The 14,903-nt window shown below is 46.8% G+C and overlaps 1 protein-coding gene across 1 annotated transcript in view; it reads right to left on the minus strand.

Annotated features, from left to right (window-relative positions):
• Positions 1-12,481, minus strand: part of RELL1 (RELT like 1) — a 52,679-nt gene extending 40,198 nt beyond the window's left edge. The window contains exon 1 of the mRNA XM_020286317.2: positions 12,286-12,481. Within this exon, the coding sequence (XP_020141906.2) occupies positions 12,286-12,373 (88 nt within the window). The 5' untranslated portion in view covers positions 12,374-12,481. The remainder of the gene's footprint in view (positions 1-12,285) is intronic.
• Between the last annotated feature and the right edge of the window lie 2,422 nt (positions 12,482-14,903).

Here is a 14,903-nt window from a genome sequence, read left to right on the forward strand (position 1 = left end):
TCATGGACTCCATCTCATTTCAAACTGCCAGACCCACAAGGGGACTTGGCCAAAGCCCACTGCCCACTTCCCACAGGGCCGAGATTCCTAACAGATCTGTTCATGTACGCTCCTTGCAAGAGGCCAAGCAAGGACTAGGTTAGAAAGTATTTAAACTATGGGAGGAAGACTAGGTAGCAAGTGCCAGAACAAAACCATCAAATAAGAGGAAGAGGACTGGCCTAGTTAACCTGTTTCCAGCGAAACAGCAAGAGCAGGGGAAGGGGGCGCTCCTCTGGGAGTTAGCGACGGTTTCCCCTGGAGCTCACAGAGGGAGCTGGTGCAGAAGACCAATCCCTGGGGAGCTAGATCCCTGGTTTCCGGGCATCACCCGCCTCCCCCCCCCTCAGGGCTGGGAGCCCAGCCAAGTCATTTCCACCGCGCAGAGGACATAAACCAGCCACGTGGGGAAGCAAGGGATGCAGCTGAGCCGGCTGGTGTGAAGCAAGGGCTTCGGCGAGGAAGCCTGGCCTGGCGCCCCACCAGCAGAGGGAGAGAGAAGGGTACTGACTGCCCCCCAGGGAGTGTTGGGCATTTATAATTTCCGTGCCCAGGGCCTCTAGGATGCTCAATTACTCTACCACTAACTGCTAGCAACAACTAACCTTGCTGACTGCTTATTTATATGTCTGGCATTTTTACTTGCATTATCTTTTTTTTAATCTCCAAAACTCTGAGCTAGGTGTTATTATTAAATCCATCTTAGAAATGGAGATGATAAAGAACAAAGATTGAAGCCACACCACCCCTCTGGAGCACGGCTGGGCCGAGCTGTGAACAGAGCGTGCCGCAGGCGGGCAGCCGGCTGCTCCCTCCGCAGCAGGCGCCAGGAGGGCCGCTCTCACTGGCTGCTCCGCGCCGCTTCCTTGTGAGACCCAGCAAGCCACTGAGCTGCTCTGTGCCTCATTTCCTCAGCTATAAAATGAAGATAATAGAATTGTTTCGGAGCATTAAATGAGATGAACTCGGGTTTACCTGCGTGCCCACACAGAGCAAGTGCTCAACAAACGTTAGCCGTCCCTGCGTGATTCTCACGGTCAGTGGTGAGACAGCTGCCACCGCAGCAAGCTCACAGCAGCTGCAGACACAACCAAACTTCCAGGAAAGGACGGTGGCCCACGAGAGCCAGACTGGAGGAGGCGGTGAGTGCCGAATGGGCTGCAGAAGCATAAGCCCGCAGGTGGCGTGGAGCAGCAAGTGGCCAGCACGCCGCTGCGCAGGCGGCAGCACGGGGCCAGTCCCGCACCCACACCCCGCGCAGGCCAGTGTTTCTCTTCCTTCCAGGGACAGGAAGCAGATGACGACGAAACAGACAACTACAAAAGTCCTAAGTGGAGGGTTCCCAATTAGTCACAGGTTAAGCGGGGCAGTGTTCCTGCCAGACAGGCACGCAACCTGGCTTCCAAGAATACGGGGCTGGGAAAGCAAGGTGAGTGAACGCGGAGCCCCAAGGGCCTGTCTGGGCTCAAGTCCCCACTACCGCTGTTAGAGAAGGAGCAAAGTAAAAGGGAATAGGAGAGAAAACAACGGTCACTTCAGAAAGACAAATAAAGGAGAGATTAAACAAAGAATTAGGAAAACCCTAGACATAGAGGAGTTGATTTTTTTTAAAGAGGAGTTGATTTTAAGGAGAAATGGATGTGAAGCTCACTACATGAAACCCAATCAAAAACTCCGTCCCCTATACTCCCTTTAAGGGCCACTTGCAAGCCAAGTTCTAGGCTATGAAGTCTTTTCCATCTCTCTTATGAGAAAGAAAGTCTCCCTCCTTTGATCTCACACAACACTTTGTCTGCAGTTCTCTGAATCCAGCAAACACACTCTCCCTTATACTATAATGACTTGTATTCATATCTCCCCCTTCTCAATCACAAGGGCTGTGGAGGACAGAAACCAACTTTGTTGTTAGTTTTACATACCTACACAACACCTACTAAGGAAAAACCTCAAGTTTAAATTAATTGTGCACTATAAGGAATACCTACAAGTTTTACCTGCAAAGACTGTGAGCTGGCAATCATCCATGCAAAATGAGTTTCACCTCCAAAATCCAGCTTCTTGGTCTTGGCTCTGCCATATAATTTTTAAAAATGTCCCAATGTCTCCCTTTTTCTTGTGATGGTTGTTTTGTGTTTACCTTTAGTAGTGGGGAAGGAGGACGGAAAGAATTGAGGAAGCAATAAGCATGCATGCCATACAAGCCTACAGCACAAACATGCAAGAAAAATGAAGGAATGCCTGCTCATTAGCCATCTGCCACCTCACCAATGCCAGGAAATTCCAGGCTGCTGGTTTTTATAATGTGGATAATTCACATGATTGTGTTGGGGACTTCCAGCTATAAAGTACTGTTAGAACATTTGAAAATTACTGTTCCTAAGTCACACCATGAGACAGAAAGCCCAGGGAACTCTTCAAACCTCCACCCCTTAGGGGAATCTCAGAGAACCTCTTTATGTTTGTGAATATGCACGGGGCAGGAAGGCTCAGCATGTTACCAGAATTGTAAGGAATTTTTTGTTTGTTTTTAACCCTACCTATCTTGTGGCATGTTATGTATAGGCTCTTTAGAAATCTTTGACCACTCAGCTAAACATATCTGGCCAATTAAGAAGGATAATGTCATAATTGTATAATTCGTGTCTTTTTAGGAAACTGAAATTGATTTTTCCTTAATATCTCCCTCATGCAAAAATTTCATAAATATCATTTCTAAACCTAATGACATGTAAATTGAATTAGCCACTCCATGTATTTACTCCAAAAGCAAGCGGACAATTTCTGAAGAATTCCTAAGATAATTGCCCGTTTTTCGCTAAAAACCTACATTCAATTTATAAGATGACTTTGTTTTCTCTTTAAGTAGATGGACCTACAGTGAAAAATTTCAAAAACAAATATAAAGCTTTCCTTCTACCAGTGGCACATGCACAGAACACATGCAATTCCATACAATGCAAAGAGCATTTGAGAAAAATGAACAGCATGAGGCTTTGGCTTCCCCTCTTCTGTGACTTAAGCAAGAAGTTTCTCTTCTCTTCACCTTGGTTATCCCTTATAAGTCTCAGCTTTCTACAAAACAGAAAGCACAACTTGCTCCTCAGTGTAGCTGCCAAAATTACATTTGATCAAGCAATCAAGTATTGAGCACATCTCCGGCTCAGCTTCCTCAAGGAGCTCTAGTTAGTCAAAACAAACACAGTAGAAACAACCTCATACAACTGAGGGTTAAATAACATGGGAAGCATGCAAGATGTATCCACAGGCTCATGAACATGTATATTCACAGGAGGCGACAGAGTCATCGGGAAAATGTAGGAAAGGTTTCCTGGAAATGTTATCTTTGATCTCAGCTTGAAAGATGGGCAGTCCCAAGAAGAGAGGAGGGACTTCCAGGTAAAGAGGGATATAACTCACCTATTGTTTCCTCCTCTCATCTCTCCCACTCTCCTGCTTACATTTGATGCTTAGCCAGAGTCACCTGGAAATGTGACAGAAAAGCCATTCTCCAGCCCCATCCCAGACCCACTGACTCAGCCACTCTGGGCCTGGGCGCGGCGATCTGCGTTTGAACCAGCCCTCTGCGTGGGCTCCTGCACGCTAAGTTTGGGAACACTGCTGTAGCTTTGCTTGCTCTTACCTCCTCTTTCCATGGCCAGTTCTTTTCACCTGGCTAACTACTACAAAGTTGCGAGTGTAGATTTAAACTTCATTTTCTCTAGAAAGCTTGTCCAACATGTATAGGAGTCTCACTTCACCACCCATGTCCCACCCAGCCCCAGGTTAGGTACTCTGGTCCTATGCCACACTTTCCTTATCAAAGTATTCATACTAATGACACTTTATCATTTTGCTTGTTTAATTGTCTTCCCTGATAACCTGCTAGCTGCTAAAGGAAGGGACTCAGTCTGTTTTGCTCACATGACTTTATTCCCAGTGCACACAATAAGGCACTTTGCTGGTATTTGCTGAATGAATAAATAAAGAATTAACCCATGAAGTAATTGGTTCTGAATTATGTATTATAAAATTAGGCATATGATATATGTACAATTAATAGATGCATTTGAAGCACTGCTTGTAGAAACACAACTGAATTTAGTTTGTCTTTGAAAAGAACTTCATGAATGGATTTGGGTTTTGAAAACCTTCACGCTGAAAATTTTCAGTAACACTTCCTATCAATTTCACACCGCATTCGCCTAATACAGAAGTACTTGCTCACTTGTTAGTTATTATCATTCTTTTTTTCTCCACAATCAGATTTTTCTGCCTTTGGAGCAATATGGCCCACAGCAGCTGGCAGACAAAAGAGCCCCCCACCGATTCAGGGAAAGAGAAACAGGCGAGACTTACAGCTAAGATTTGTGGGTGAATACTGGAAAGAGTAACTCTTCACTTTATTATAAAGAAAAAAACCTCAGGCCAAGGGTCCTAACACCTGTATTCTAGCTCTGGCTTCCTTCATTCGAACATTTAAATGCCTACTCTATTCAGGGCCCTACGCTTGGACCTGAGTCTACAAGGTGAACAAGACTCACACTTAGCCCTGCCTCCCCAAACCTAACGGTGCTTCCCTGCTGTGGGCTCCGGCTGCTCCTGACTCCCGAGGCCACTGAACCTTTCTGGGCTAGTTTCCCCGTCTGCAAAGAGATGAGGTGGCTAGTTAAAAGATGACCGTCAAAGTCCCTTCTGAATCTAAAATTGTATGACCAAGAACATCACAGTTGCTCCCATGAGTCAGTTGGCCACCGTTATTCTCCCCGAGTCCTCCTCATCCCAGATCCCAAAGAGCTAAGAAAGCAGCCCCTTGAGCATGAGCACCAAGGGGGAATGCAGAGCAAGGAAGCCTGCAGGAGTAGCACAGCAGATCTGCTCAGGAGTCTAGAAGCAGCTGTAACACGGGCGCCTTCCAGACTGAGTGGAGAGCCCGCTCAAGTCCGGCTGTGCAAGTCAGTGTCCTCATATGCTAAACACGCAGATTTGAAGAGATCAGCAAGGTCCCTTCCAGCCCTGACACTACAGGAGTCGGCTTCCTCATCACAAGATCTTCTTCATCAAAACACCAGTGACCAATGAGAAGATGGACAACGGCCAGCCAGACTCTGGATAATCAAAAATATATTCCAATGGGAAACTGTCACAATTTTGTGACTACACGTACAGATCGGCTGGCTAGAAATAAACCAATTGGTGAATTTCCCAAAGTTCTTCCAAAAGAAAGTGTCACATTCTACCCATGTAAAGGTTATGGTTTCCTTCCTTCTTTCTCTCCTTCCTTGCCTAATTTTGGCAGCAGTGCCCCCTGACTCCCAGAACTCTCTGCCAAGGGAGTCCCCTGCCTGGGGCACCATCCAAGACCACCCCCAGACCCTATCCCCTTTACACATCCAGCACCAGCACCCAGGACTTGGGAGCCAGAGGTGATAGGGGACCTCTCAGGTAACCGCAGAGGACCAGAAAGGAAAATTCTGGAGTGGTTAGGAACGTTGTCTCATCCTTTAGTTATCATAGGTTAGTATCTGGTCAAGGCAAATAATAATAATATACTCTTTTAGTAATTACATGCCAAACACTATGCCAAGCACTCACTTGTTTTATCTTATGTGATTGTCACGGCCACCCCATGAGGCAGCTCAGCCATATCTTCTCCATAATACAGATAAAGAAAGTGGTTTAAAGGGGTTTTTTTTTCTCTACAATACTTTTATTTTTTATTAGTGATTGGAATGCCGTTATACACAGGAATGTACAAACAAAATCAGAGAGGGGGACAGGATAGGGCTGGTGGCTGGCACAGGGAACGGGAGACCCCAGGCTAGGGAATTCTCCCTGTTTCGGATGCTGGGACAGTGCCAATGAGCAAACACAAGAAGTCAGGGCCCTTGGGGTATTGCAAATGGGAATGGAAAACCAGGTCCCCTGAGTTCAACAAGCTTGGCAAAAGGATCCTCAAGGTAAGATAACTGGCCCTCTACCCCTCCAGAAAGTCCCTTGGGTGGATTCAGTTTCTCTTACAAAGAGAACTGTGTCAATAACTGGCAGAGGAAAGCAGAAGAGAAGAGAAATTCAGTCCAAACTTTCCATCTACCCATCAAGTTTCCACTATCACGGGCACCCATCCACATGGCCACCTGGAATAAAAGAAACCTCAGTTTTTTCCAGGTATCTTTATTTTATTAGATTCCACACTAGAATATCAAAGTAGTGCTTCTTTTTCTGAAGTGCCACTCATTTAAGGACCTATTTTCTCCATAGGATATTTTGCTATTTTCAGCAGTTTTACATTTGGCTCCCAACACACAGATGAGTCACAGAAGAGGAAATGCAGGCCATAATTCCTTATCTAAAAACCTGGAGGTCAGATATGCTTCGAAATTCAAACTTTATGATTCCAGGAAGGTAATGCAATGCATTTAACACACATTTTGTAACACTCAACAATCAAATTCAAGGCCGGGCACAGTGGCTCATGCCTATAATCCTCACACTCTGGGAGGCTGAGGGAGGAGAATCGCTTGAGCCCAGGAGTTTGAAGTTGCTGTGAGCTATGATGACACCACTGCACTCTAGCCGGGGTGACAGAAGGTGACTCCCATGCCTGTACTCCTAGCACTCTGGAAGGCCAAGGCGGGCGGATTGCTATTGCTCAAGGTCAGGAGTTCGAAACCAACCTGAGCAAGAGCAAGACCCCGTCTCTACTATAAATAGAAAGAAATTAATTGGCCAACTAATATATACAGAAAAAATTAGCCGGGCATGGTGGTGCATGCCTATAGTCCCAGCTACTAGGGAAGCTGAGGCAGGAGGATTGCTTGAGCCCAGGAGTTGCGGTTGCTGTGAGCTAGGCTGATGCCATGGCACTCACTCTAGCCTGGGCAACAAAGTGAAACTCTGTCTCAAGAAAAAAAAAAAAAAAAAGGAGACTCCATCTTTAAAAAAAATCGAATTCATTAATATTATTGCAGCAAAACATATGAACCTTCAAACTAAGTGAGAGAAATGTGTACTACAGAACCTCACATTGGTTCAGGTTAAGTTTTATCACCTATAGAGTATGCCAAACGCCTATAAAAAAAACTTTTGTTTTCAGAGCTTTTCACATTTAAGAATTGTCCATAAAGAATTATAGACGGCCGGGCGCTGTGGCTCACGCCTGTAATCCTAGCTCTTGGGAGGCCGAGGCGGGCGGATTGCTCAAGGTCAGGAGTTCAAAACCAGCCTGAGCGAGACCCCGTCTCTACTATAAATAGAAACAAATTAATTGGCCAACTGATATATATATATAAAATTAGCCGGGCATGGTGGCGCATGCCTGTAGTCCCAGCTACCCGGGAGGCTGAGGCAGAAGGATCACTCGAGCCCAGGAGTTTGAGGTTGCTGTGAGCTAGGCTGACGCCACGGCACTCACTCTAGCCCGGGCAACAAAGCGAGACTCTGTCTCAAAAAAAAAAAAAAAGAATTATAGACGTGCAAATGGCTCAAATACTAGGAAAAAAGTCAATGTGCTAGTAATCAAAGATGGACAAATTAAAACAATTAAAGTACTAACTTTTGCATAACAAATAAGTTTTTCAGAGAAAATGCCAAGAGTATGAAAAGCAAGTCCTTCCAACAACTGCTGTGAGAATGTAAACTAGGACAACCTTCAGAATCACCACTGTGTCATCAATGGCCTCAGAAATGTGAACACCTTTGTACCCCCCAAATTGCCTTTTCAAAAACCCATTTTTTGTGTAATTCATCTGATATTTAGAAAAAGATTTATGCACAAAGATGTACACTGAAACAATGAAAAGTCACTTAAAAATAATTACCAAATGAAATTTCCTAAAAGGGGGAACAGTCAGGTAAAATACAGTGAATCCATTTAATGGAACATTACATAGCCATTTTTTAAGTGTGTGTGGAAATGGAGAAACTTTTATGTGTTGCAAAGGGTGAAAAGGCAGGATACAAAGTTGTACTGCATGATAACCCTATCCAAGTGAGACCGCACAGAGAGAAGATACCAAAGTGAAATATGCTGATAGCGGAGCGTGCCTCACAGTAATGGGATCAGAGGTGATTCTCTCCCCTTCCCCGTAAAAACTTTAAATCTTTTTTAGGAGGATTTTCCAAAAATACCTAGAGCATGGTACTTTGAGAGAAAATGGAAAAAGAAGGTTTGGCACTTAACTCCCAGTGAATGGCAGCAAACTCATTAATCTGAGATGTCACTCTGGGCTTTTATTAAAATTACAATGAATCTATCACTGCAAAGCCATCACCACCTCCTGAATGAAAATATTATATGTGGTCTACATTTATTAGATAGTTTAACTGACATTATACTATAAATCAAGCCTAATCAGCACCTTGGGAAGAAATATAATTTTAAAAAAAAGATACACAGGATAAAAGATACATGCCGCTTTGCCATTTACCAAGACCTTTCATAGATAACAGCTCATTTGAACCTCTCTAGCTGCCAGTGAGGTAGACAAAGACAGGAGCTGGCATAACGCCCATTTTATAGGTGAGAACCATGAAAGAACCATGATCTCCAAGTGCCAGAATCTCTTCTTGACTTCTGACTCCAAGTCCAGGGCTCTGACTTAAAGATCAGTGCTGTTTCCACTATAGAATGCCATTATCCTGTTACTTAGTAATATTTTTACAAATATCTTAGAATAAAAAGAATTTTCTTCCTCAAAAGAAAAGTGAAATGGTTTAGTAATAATATGAATGGCTTCAGAATCAAACAGATCTGACTCAACATCAAAATTCAACTTATACATGTGAGTAACTTTCTCAATGTAACTTCTCAGAGACTCAATTTCTTCATCTACAAATACAGGAATAAAATTACCTATATAGCTGACATGGTGTTTTAAGAATAAAATGATCTGACTACTTAGACAACTGCTTGGCAGAAAACAGGTAAAAATAAACATCGAATTCCTTCTTCCAAAAACAATGAAGTATCTACAGTGTACTAACTCCAAATTCCAAATTTAGTCTGTGGAAGCCACACCAGATTCATTATTCTACCCGCTTTCGGCAGCACACCAAATGTTTACAATTACTGAATTAAGTGCCCTACGTTATTAGGAACCACTCAACATACTGGTTTTAACCAAAGACAATTTAATTCATTCTTTCAGTCAGTTGTAAATTACTTCTCTATTGTCCCAATATGTAATTCTACTTCAACATCTGAGCCAAAAAATTCTTTAAAAAGTAACAATGGGCCAGGTGTGGAGGCTCACGTCTATAATCCTAGCACTCTGAGAGGCTGAGTCAGGAGTTCAAGACCAGCCTGAGCAAGAGCAGGACCCCATCTCTACAAAAAAATAGAAAGAAATTAGCCGGACAACTAAAAATATATAGAAAAAATTAGCGGGGCATGGTGGCGCATGCCTGTAGTCCCAGCTACTCATGAGGCTGAGGCAGGAGGATGACTTGAGCCCAGGAGTTTGAGGTTGCTGTGAGCTAGGCTCACACCCTGGCACTCTAGCCCAGGCAACACAGTGAGACTCTGTCTCAAAAAAAAAAAAAAGTTACAATGAAATTTTTTGTTTGTTATCACCTAGTGCTTTGATTTCTCACATTCAAATTCAACTATTCAAACGCCCAAATAGTTTGCTTGATTCATTTCTGTTTTGGAGGGTAGAGAGAGGGAATAAGTCACTTCTCAAATTTTTCATTTCCCCTTTTAATTATATCTGGACATGGAACCCCAAGCTCCAAGGGTTGCTTTTTCAAAACATTCTGTACACTTACTATGTATTATGTGATGTACAGCTTGGCAGCTACCTGACCAAGCGCAGAACCCAGTATTTAATACAGCTTATCTTTAGCACCGAAATGAGGAGTCAGAGGGCTGGACGGAAGCCCGCAGAGCCCAAGGGGAGTATACTTCTCATCTCGCCAGCCCTGGGCCTTTTCCACCTACTCCTTACTCCAGGGCTGCGCCCACTGCCTGGTACAGAAACTAATAAACCCTGAGGTTGAGTAACCAGAGAATTTAAGGGCATAAATAAGCCAAGATGTGGTAAATCATCCTTTCAGGTGCTTGTGGTATACAGTTTCGAATGCTGCCACTCAGAAACAGAAGTTTAATGAGATTCTTCTACTAGGAAGGATGTGAAAGAGACATTGCCACTATTCACCGCGATGCTACCTGCCCTTCTTTTCTGTACTTCAGAACTTCTGATAACTACATGCTCACAACTTTACGATGTCCTAAACTCCCTATTTTAGAATCTTGGCAAGATTGCTCAGGTTGATTCATGTTCTATTATCTCTCTGGGGGTACAATGGAAAGAGAATGAACTTTGGAATCAAGTAGGCTGCATTGACATATACAAAGATACACTCCCCCTACCCCTTCTAGTGGTTCTGCTTCTCTGATTGAATGCCCACCGATACAATACCCATGCGATGCTGGGCAGTTATTTAACCTCTCTAGACTCAGGTGCCTCACTGGAAATAACTACTTCATATGGTTATGAGAAATAAGTTTAAAAATGCACATGACATACTCAACCCAAAGCCTGGCACATACCAGGCATTTAACATTACATCCCATCCCTTTCTTCCTACTTCCCTAAGCTCAGCCTACAAACATTAACATAGTCTTTGATCCCAAGGGGATCAAATGTTGGCTAATGGGGCATCTTCTCTTTACACAGGCCTCCAGACAGGCTAGCAAATTTGTCCTCTATCTCCTTTTCTTTTTAGACATCTCATTCTTCTTACACATTAACTTTCATCAAAAAGGGTACTGTGCAATAGATGAGAGCTTTCTTCAACCACATTCCAGTACTTAAACCTGGTGTTGCTCAGAGATCCAAAGAAACACGAACTGATTCCACGGATGGATTTCTCCTGCTGATGGCTGCTTACATGCACTGTGTGCTGGATTCTTGGCAATTTTACTCCCAGATTAAGCTGCTTTCCAAATTCTAGGGCAAATGACTCTAGCCTGCTAAGGACTGTCTACCGCCTTGGGTCCAACTTGAACCTGATTATGCACCTACATGTCCCAGCAATGAAACCCAGGATGAAAACCAAAATTTCCCAACCAAGAAAACATGTCACCAGCTGCCATTTCCTCGGGGTGGATGGCAGAAGTAAATGTTGGGTCTGCTAATAGATTCTTCAGGGGACATATTAGCCATCTCATTCCCTTCCTCACAGGCTCTGGATTCCATGAAAAAGTGAAAGCCAAAGTAATGAGCCAGTTTAAAAGCTGTAAGTGATTGTAATGTCCTCAGGAGGAAGAACAGAGCATGCATTTTTATGGAGGGGGCATCACGTTGGAAAGCTTCCAGGTGCTTATTATTTGGACCTGAGGGGGCTCTACCCCTTAAGTCTTCCAAGCCCTGCCTACCCCAAACGGCCAAGAAGGTGTAAGTTTTTGTTTGTTTGTTTGTTTGTTTACCTGCAGCAGTGCAGTGGCAATTAAGAGGGGAACAGAGGTGAGGAACCCCTGGGGTCTGTAATTATAATAACAAGAGTGTGAGACAGGGCTTCGCGTTATACCTCCTCTCAAGAAATTTCAATTAAAAACTCCCGGTTCTAAGTTCTTCGTTGGGGACTACACTTTGGCATCTCTGCTAGTGGCTTCCTGCCCTGACCACAGAAAGTTCCTTTTGTGATGACAGGAATCGACAGAAAGAGAAAAGTGTAAGTTTACAAACGCGCCTTCCCTTTCTCCAAGCCTGATTTATCCAGGATACACGAAAAGAAACCTGGACTCCTGGACCTGCTGCAAGAACCCATCAACCGCTAAAATAAATGAAAACTTAGAAAGAAACTGGAACTCCTCAAGGTCTTAAGCTATCAATAAAAGGCGGGGCGGCGCCGGCGCGCCGGGTCCTCAGTGTCTCCACGTCCCACGCGCCGGGCCTGAGCGGGTGGCGGGAGGCGCGGCCTGGCCCCGCGCCGCACAGCCCGGGGCGGGGCGGTCCCCGGAGGAGGCGGGGAGGGAAGGCGGGAGCGGGCAGGCGGCAAGGGAGGGACGCGCGCCGTCGCCGCGCCCTGCCCGGGCCGCCCCGGGACAGCCAGGTGCCCGGCGCCGGGACCCCGCGGCGGTGCCAGGTCGCGGACAGCTCGGGCGCCGCGGGCCGCGTCCGCACCCGTTCCCTTCGGCGCTCGGGACCCCGGCTCGGCCCGGGCGCCGCGGGCCGCGTCCGCACCCGCTCCCTTCCGCGCTCGGGACCCCGGCTCGGCCCGGGCGCCGGCCCGACAGGCACTCACCCGGGGCCCCCAGCGGCGAACTCACGGCGCCTCCCACGAAGACAGCGGCGGCGAGGACGGCGGACGCCCGGAGTCCCCGCGGAGCCATCGCCGCGACCTCCGCCACGCTCGCCAGGGCGCCGCGTCCCGCGGTCAGGCCGGCAGCGCAGCTCGGGAGCCCGCGGGCAGGCGGGGCGGCGGGCTCTGCCCGCGCGGCTCGCTCCGCCCACCGCGGCTCGGCCCCGCCTCTCCCGCCCGCCACGGCCCCGCCCACCGCGGCTCGGCCCCGCCTCTCCCGCCCACCCACGGCCCCGCCCCTCGCGCCCCGCCCACGTCACCTGACCCGCCGCTCCCTGGCGCTCCCGCTTCCTTTCCAAACCCGGCGGCAGGCTCGGCCGCGCGGACTCGCCCACGGCCCGCCCCGCCCGTCGGGGCGCCGGCTTCCGGCCTGCGCGGGAGCCCCGGGCGCGGGCGGGGTCGCCGCTCGGGCGCTGGGCGCGGTGTGCGGCCCGCAGCGTCTCCGCCCCGCCTGCCTTCCGCCGGCTGCTGGTCCGGGCGTTGGAAAGTTAAGGGGGGAACGCAGATGACTTTGACGTCTTCCCACTCTGCTTCCACGTAAGCTGCTCCTACTGGGGAAATGCCTCCGCACGATTCCAGGAACGGCGTGCAGGCTTTCTAGGCCCTGTGCCCACGCCGCACTTGCAAGCACTCCAGGTGCCCAGTCCCTCGGGACCTCCCCACAACCTCGCCTCGGCTCTGGGGTGAGCTAGGGCAGGCCCGGGAGCAGGCGCAGGGCGTCCGCGCCGCCCTGAGAGGGGCGATGCCTCGGGGTCCTCGTGTGCTCGCTGCGCCCTCTGCGCCGGGTCACGGCGGCGCTCGCGAAGCGCAAGGTCAGAAGTGGCTTTCGGAGCTGAATCGTCACGAGCATTGGTAGGATTCAGAGGCTTTCTCCGAGTGGCTGCTCGTTACTGCCCTTTAGAGACTCCGGATACAGTGCCCTCCAGCACGTGCTTGCGGGAAACCTGGGCGAGACTTGAGCAAATACTCGAGAAAACTAGCAAGGAGGGGAGGGTGGGTGGGGGCTTTGGGTTTTCACAGGGTCTTACCCTTGAGAAGACTGATAGCCTCTCATTTTCAAAGAGGACTGTTTATTCTCTTACTGAGTCCTCCACGCAGTCTGCTAGACTGTTGTAAACGTGTGCACTGACGTGGCAATTGCAGTGACAGAAGCTCAGGCCACTACAGAGGGCCGAGGCTAAAAGACCAAAGGATGGAGCCCCTGCCCTTTGAAGCCCAGAGGCAGCAGTCCTTTGCACAGCTGGAGCACATCCTGGCAGGCTTCGCAGGCAGCCCTTCCTGGTTCTATACCAACGTAAAAACTGAGAATGGGTGCAGAGGAAAGAACAGTGCAAAATGAGAATGGAGAGTCTTTTGTTCAGAAATCATAAGAATTTCAAGACAGCAACAGCAGAACATTAAATCAATTGTAGAACCCTCCTAAACATGGAAAACTATGTAACTTCACAGGTTACTCCCTTACAAAGCTAGCTCTGGTTTTAGGACAGGGCATGTAATAAAATGCTTGGACAAAGGTATTTCTTCAAAATGTAAAATATCATTCCAAAATTAAACAATGTTTCATCTTTTCCCACAGATTGAACTCACTATTATAAAGATAAGATCATTTTTAACAATATAATTGAATTGGATGTCTGCTTGTGGCTCTCGAGAAATAAAAATGTGATCCAGTAATTAAAACTGGAAGAAACCTTACTAATCATCTTTGAAGCCCCTATTTTACAGATGAGAGACAGTTAAGTGACTTGCCTGACGTCTTATATCACTGGGAGCCAGAGTTGGAACCCAAGGCTTGGAAATTTCCCTTCCTAGACTTCCCATAACTACTCACCTCTTTGACACTCTATAGATGTCTTACTAACCTTCACATACTCCATATACATACATTTGCACATTTTGGTAAAGGAAGGAAGGAATGGTAGGAAGAATGGAGGCAGGGAGGGAGGGAGGAAGGAAGGGAGGAAGGAAGGAAGGAAGGAAGGAAGGAAGGAAGGAAGGAAGGAAGGAAGGAAGGAAGGAAGGAAGGAAGGAAGGAAGGAAGGAGAAAATTAAGGAAGGAAGAAGAAAAAGGGGAGGTCGGAAGGAGGGAAGGAGAGAGGAAAGAAAGAAAATCAAGGTTAAATTATTTTCCAGGTCCTTAGCTGTACAGATTTGTTCACATGATTTAAAAGGCCTCTCCATATACATACCTAAAAACTCACTGTTTTGTTTTAAATGTGAAAATTTCAATATAATGGCAGTTCTTTTCTGTATTATGAAGGGGATATCATATGTCTTCTGAGGAAATAAAATTGACATTGCAAAATTAAGTGATCTTCCTATTTTTTCAGAAATAAAATTAAAAGTAGAAAGTTTTAACAATAACACTCAGGCCGGGCGCTGTGGCTCACGCCTGTAATCCTAGCTCTTGGGAGGCCGAGGCGGGCGGATTGCTCAAGGTCAGGAGTTCAAAACCAGCCTGAGCAAGAGCGAGACCCCGTCTCTACTATAAATAGAAAGAAATTAATTGGCCAACTGATATATATATATAAAAAAAAAATTAGCCGGGCATGGTGGCGCAT

This window comes from Microcebus murinus, chromosome 3 (assembly GCF_040939455.1).
Source record: "Microcebus murinus isolate Inina chromosome 3, M.murinus_Inina_mat1.0, whole genome shotgun sequence".
In the NCBI taxonomy this organism is placed as follows: domain Eukaryota; kingdom Metazoa; phylum Chordata; class Mammalia; order Primates; family Cheirogaleidae; genus Microcebus; species Microcebus murinus.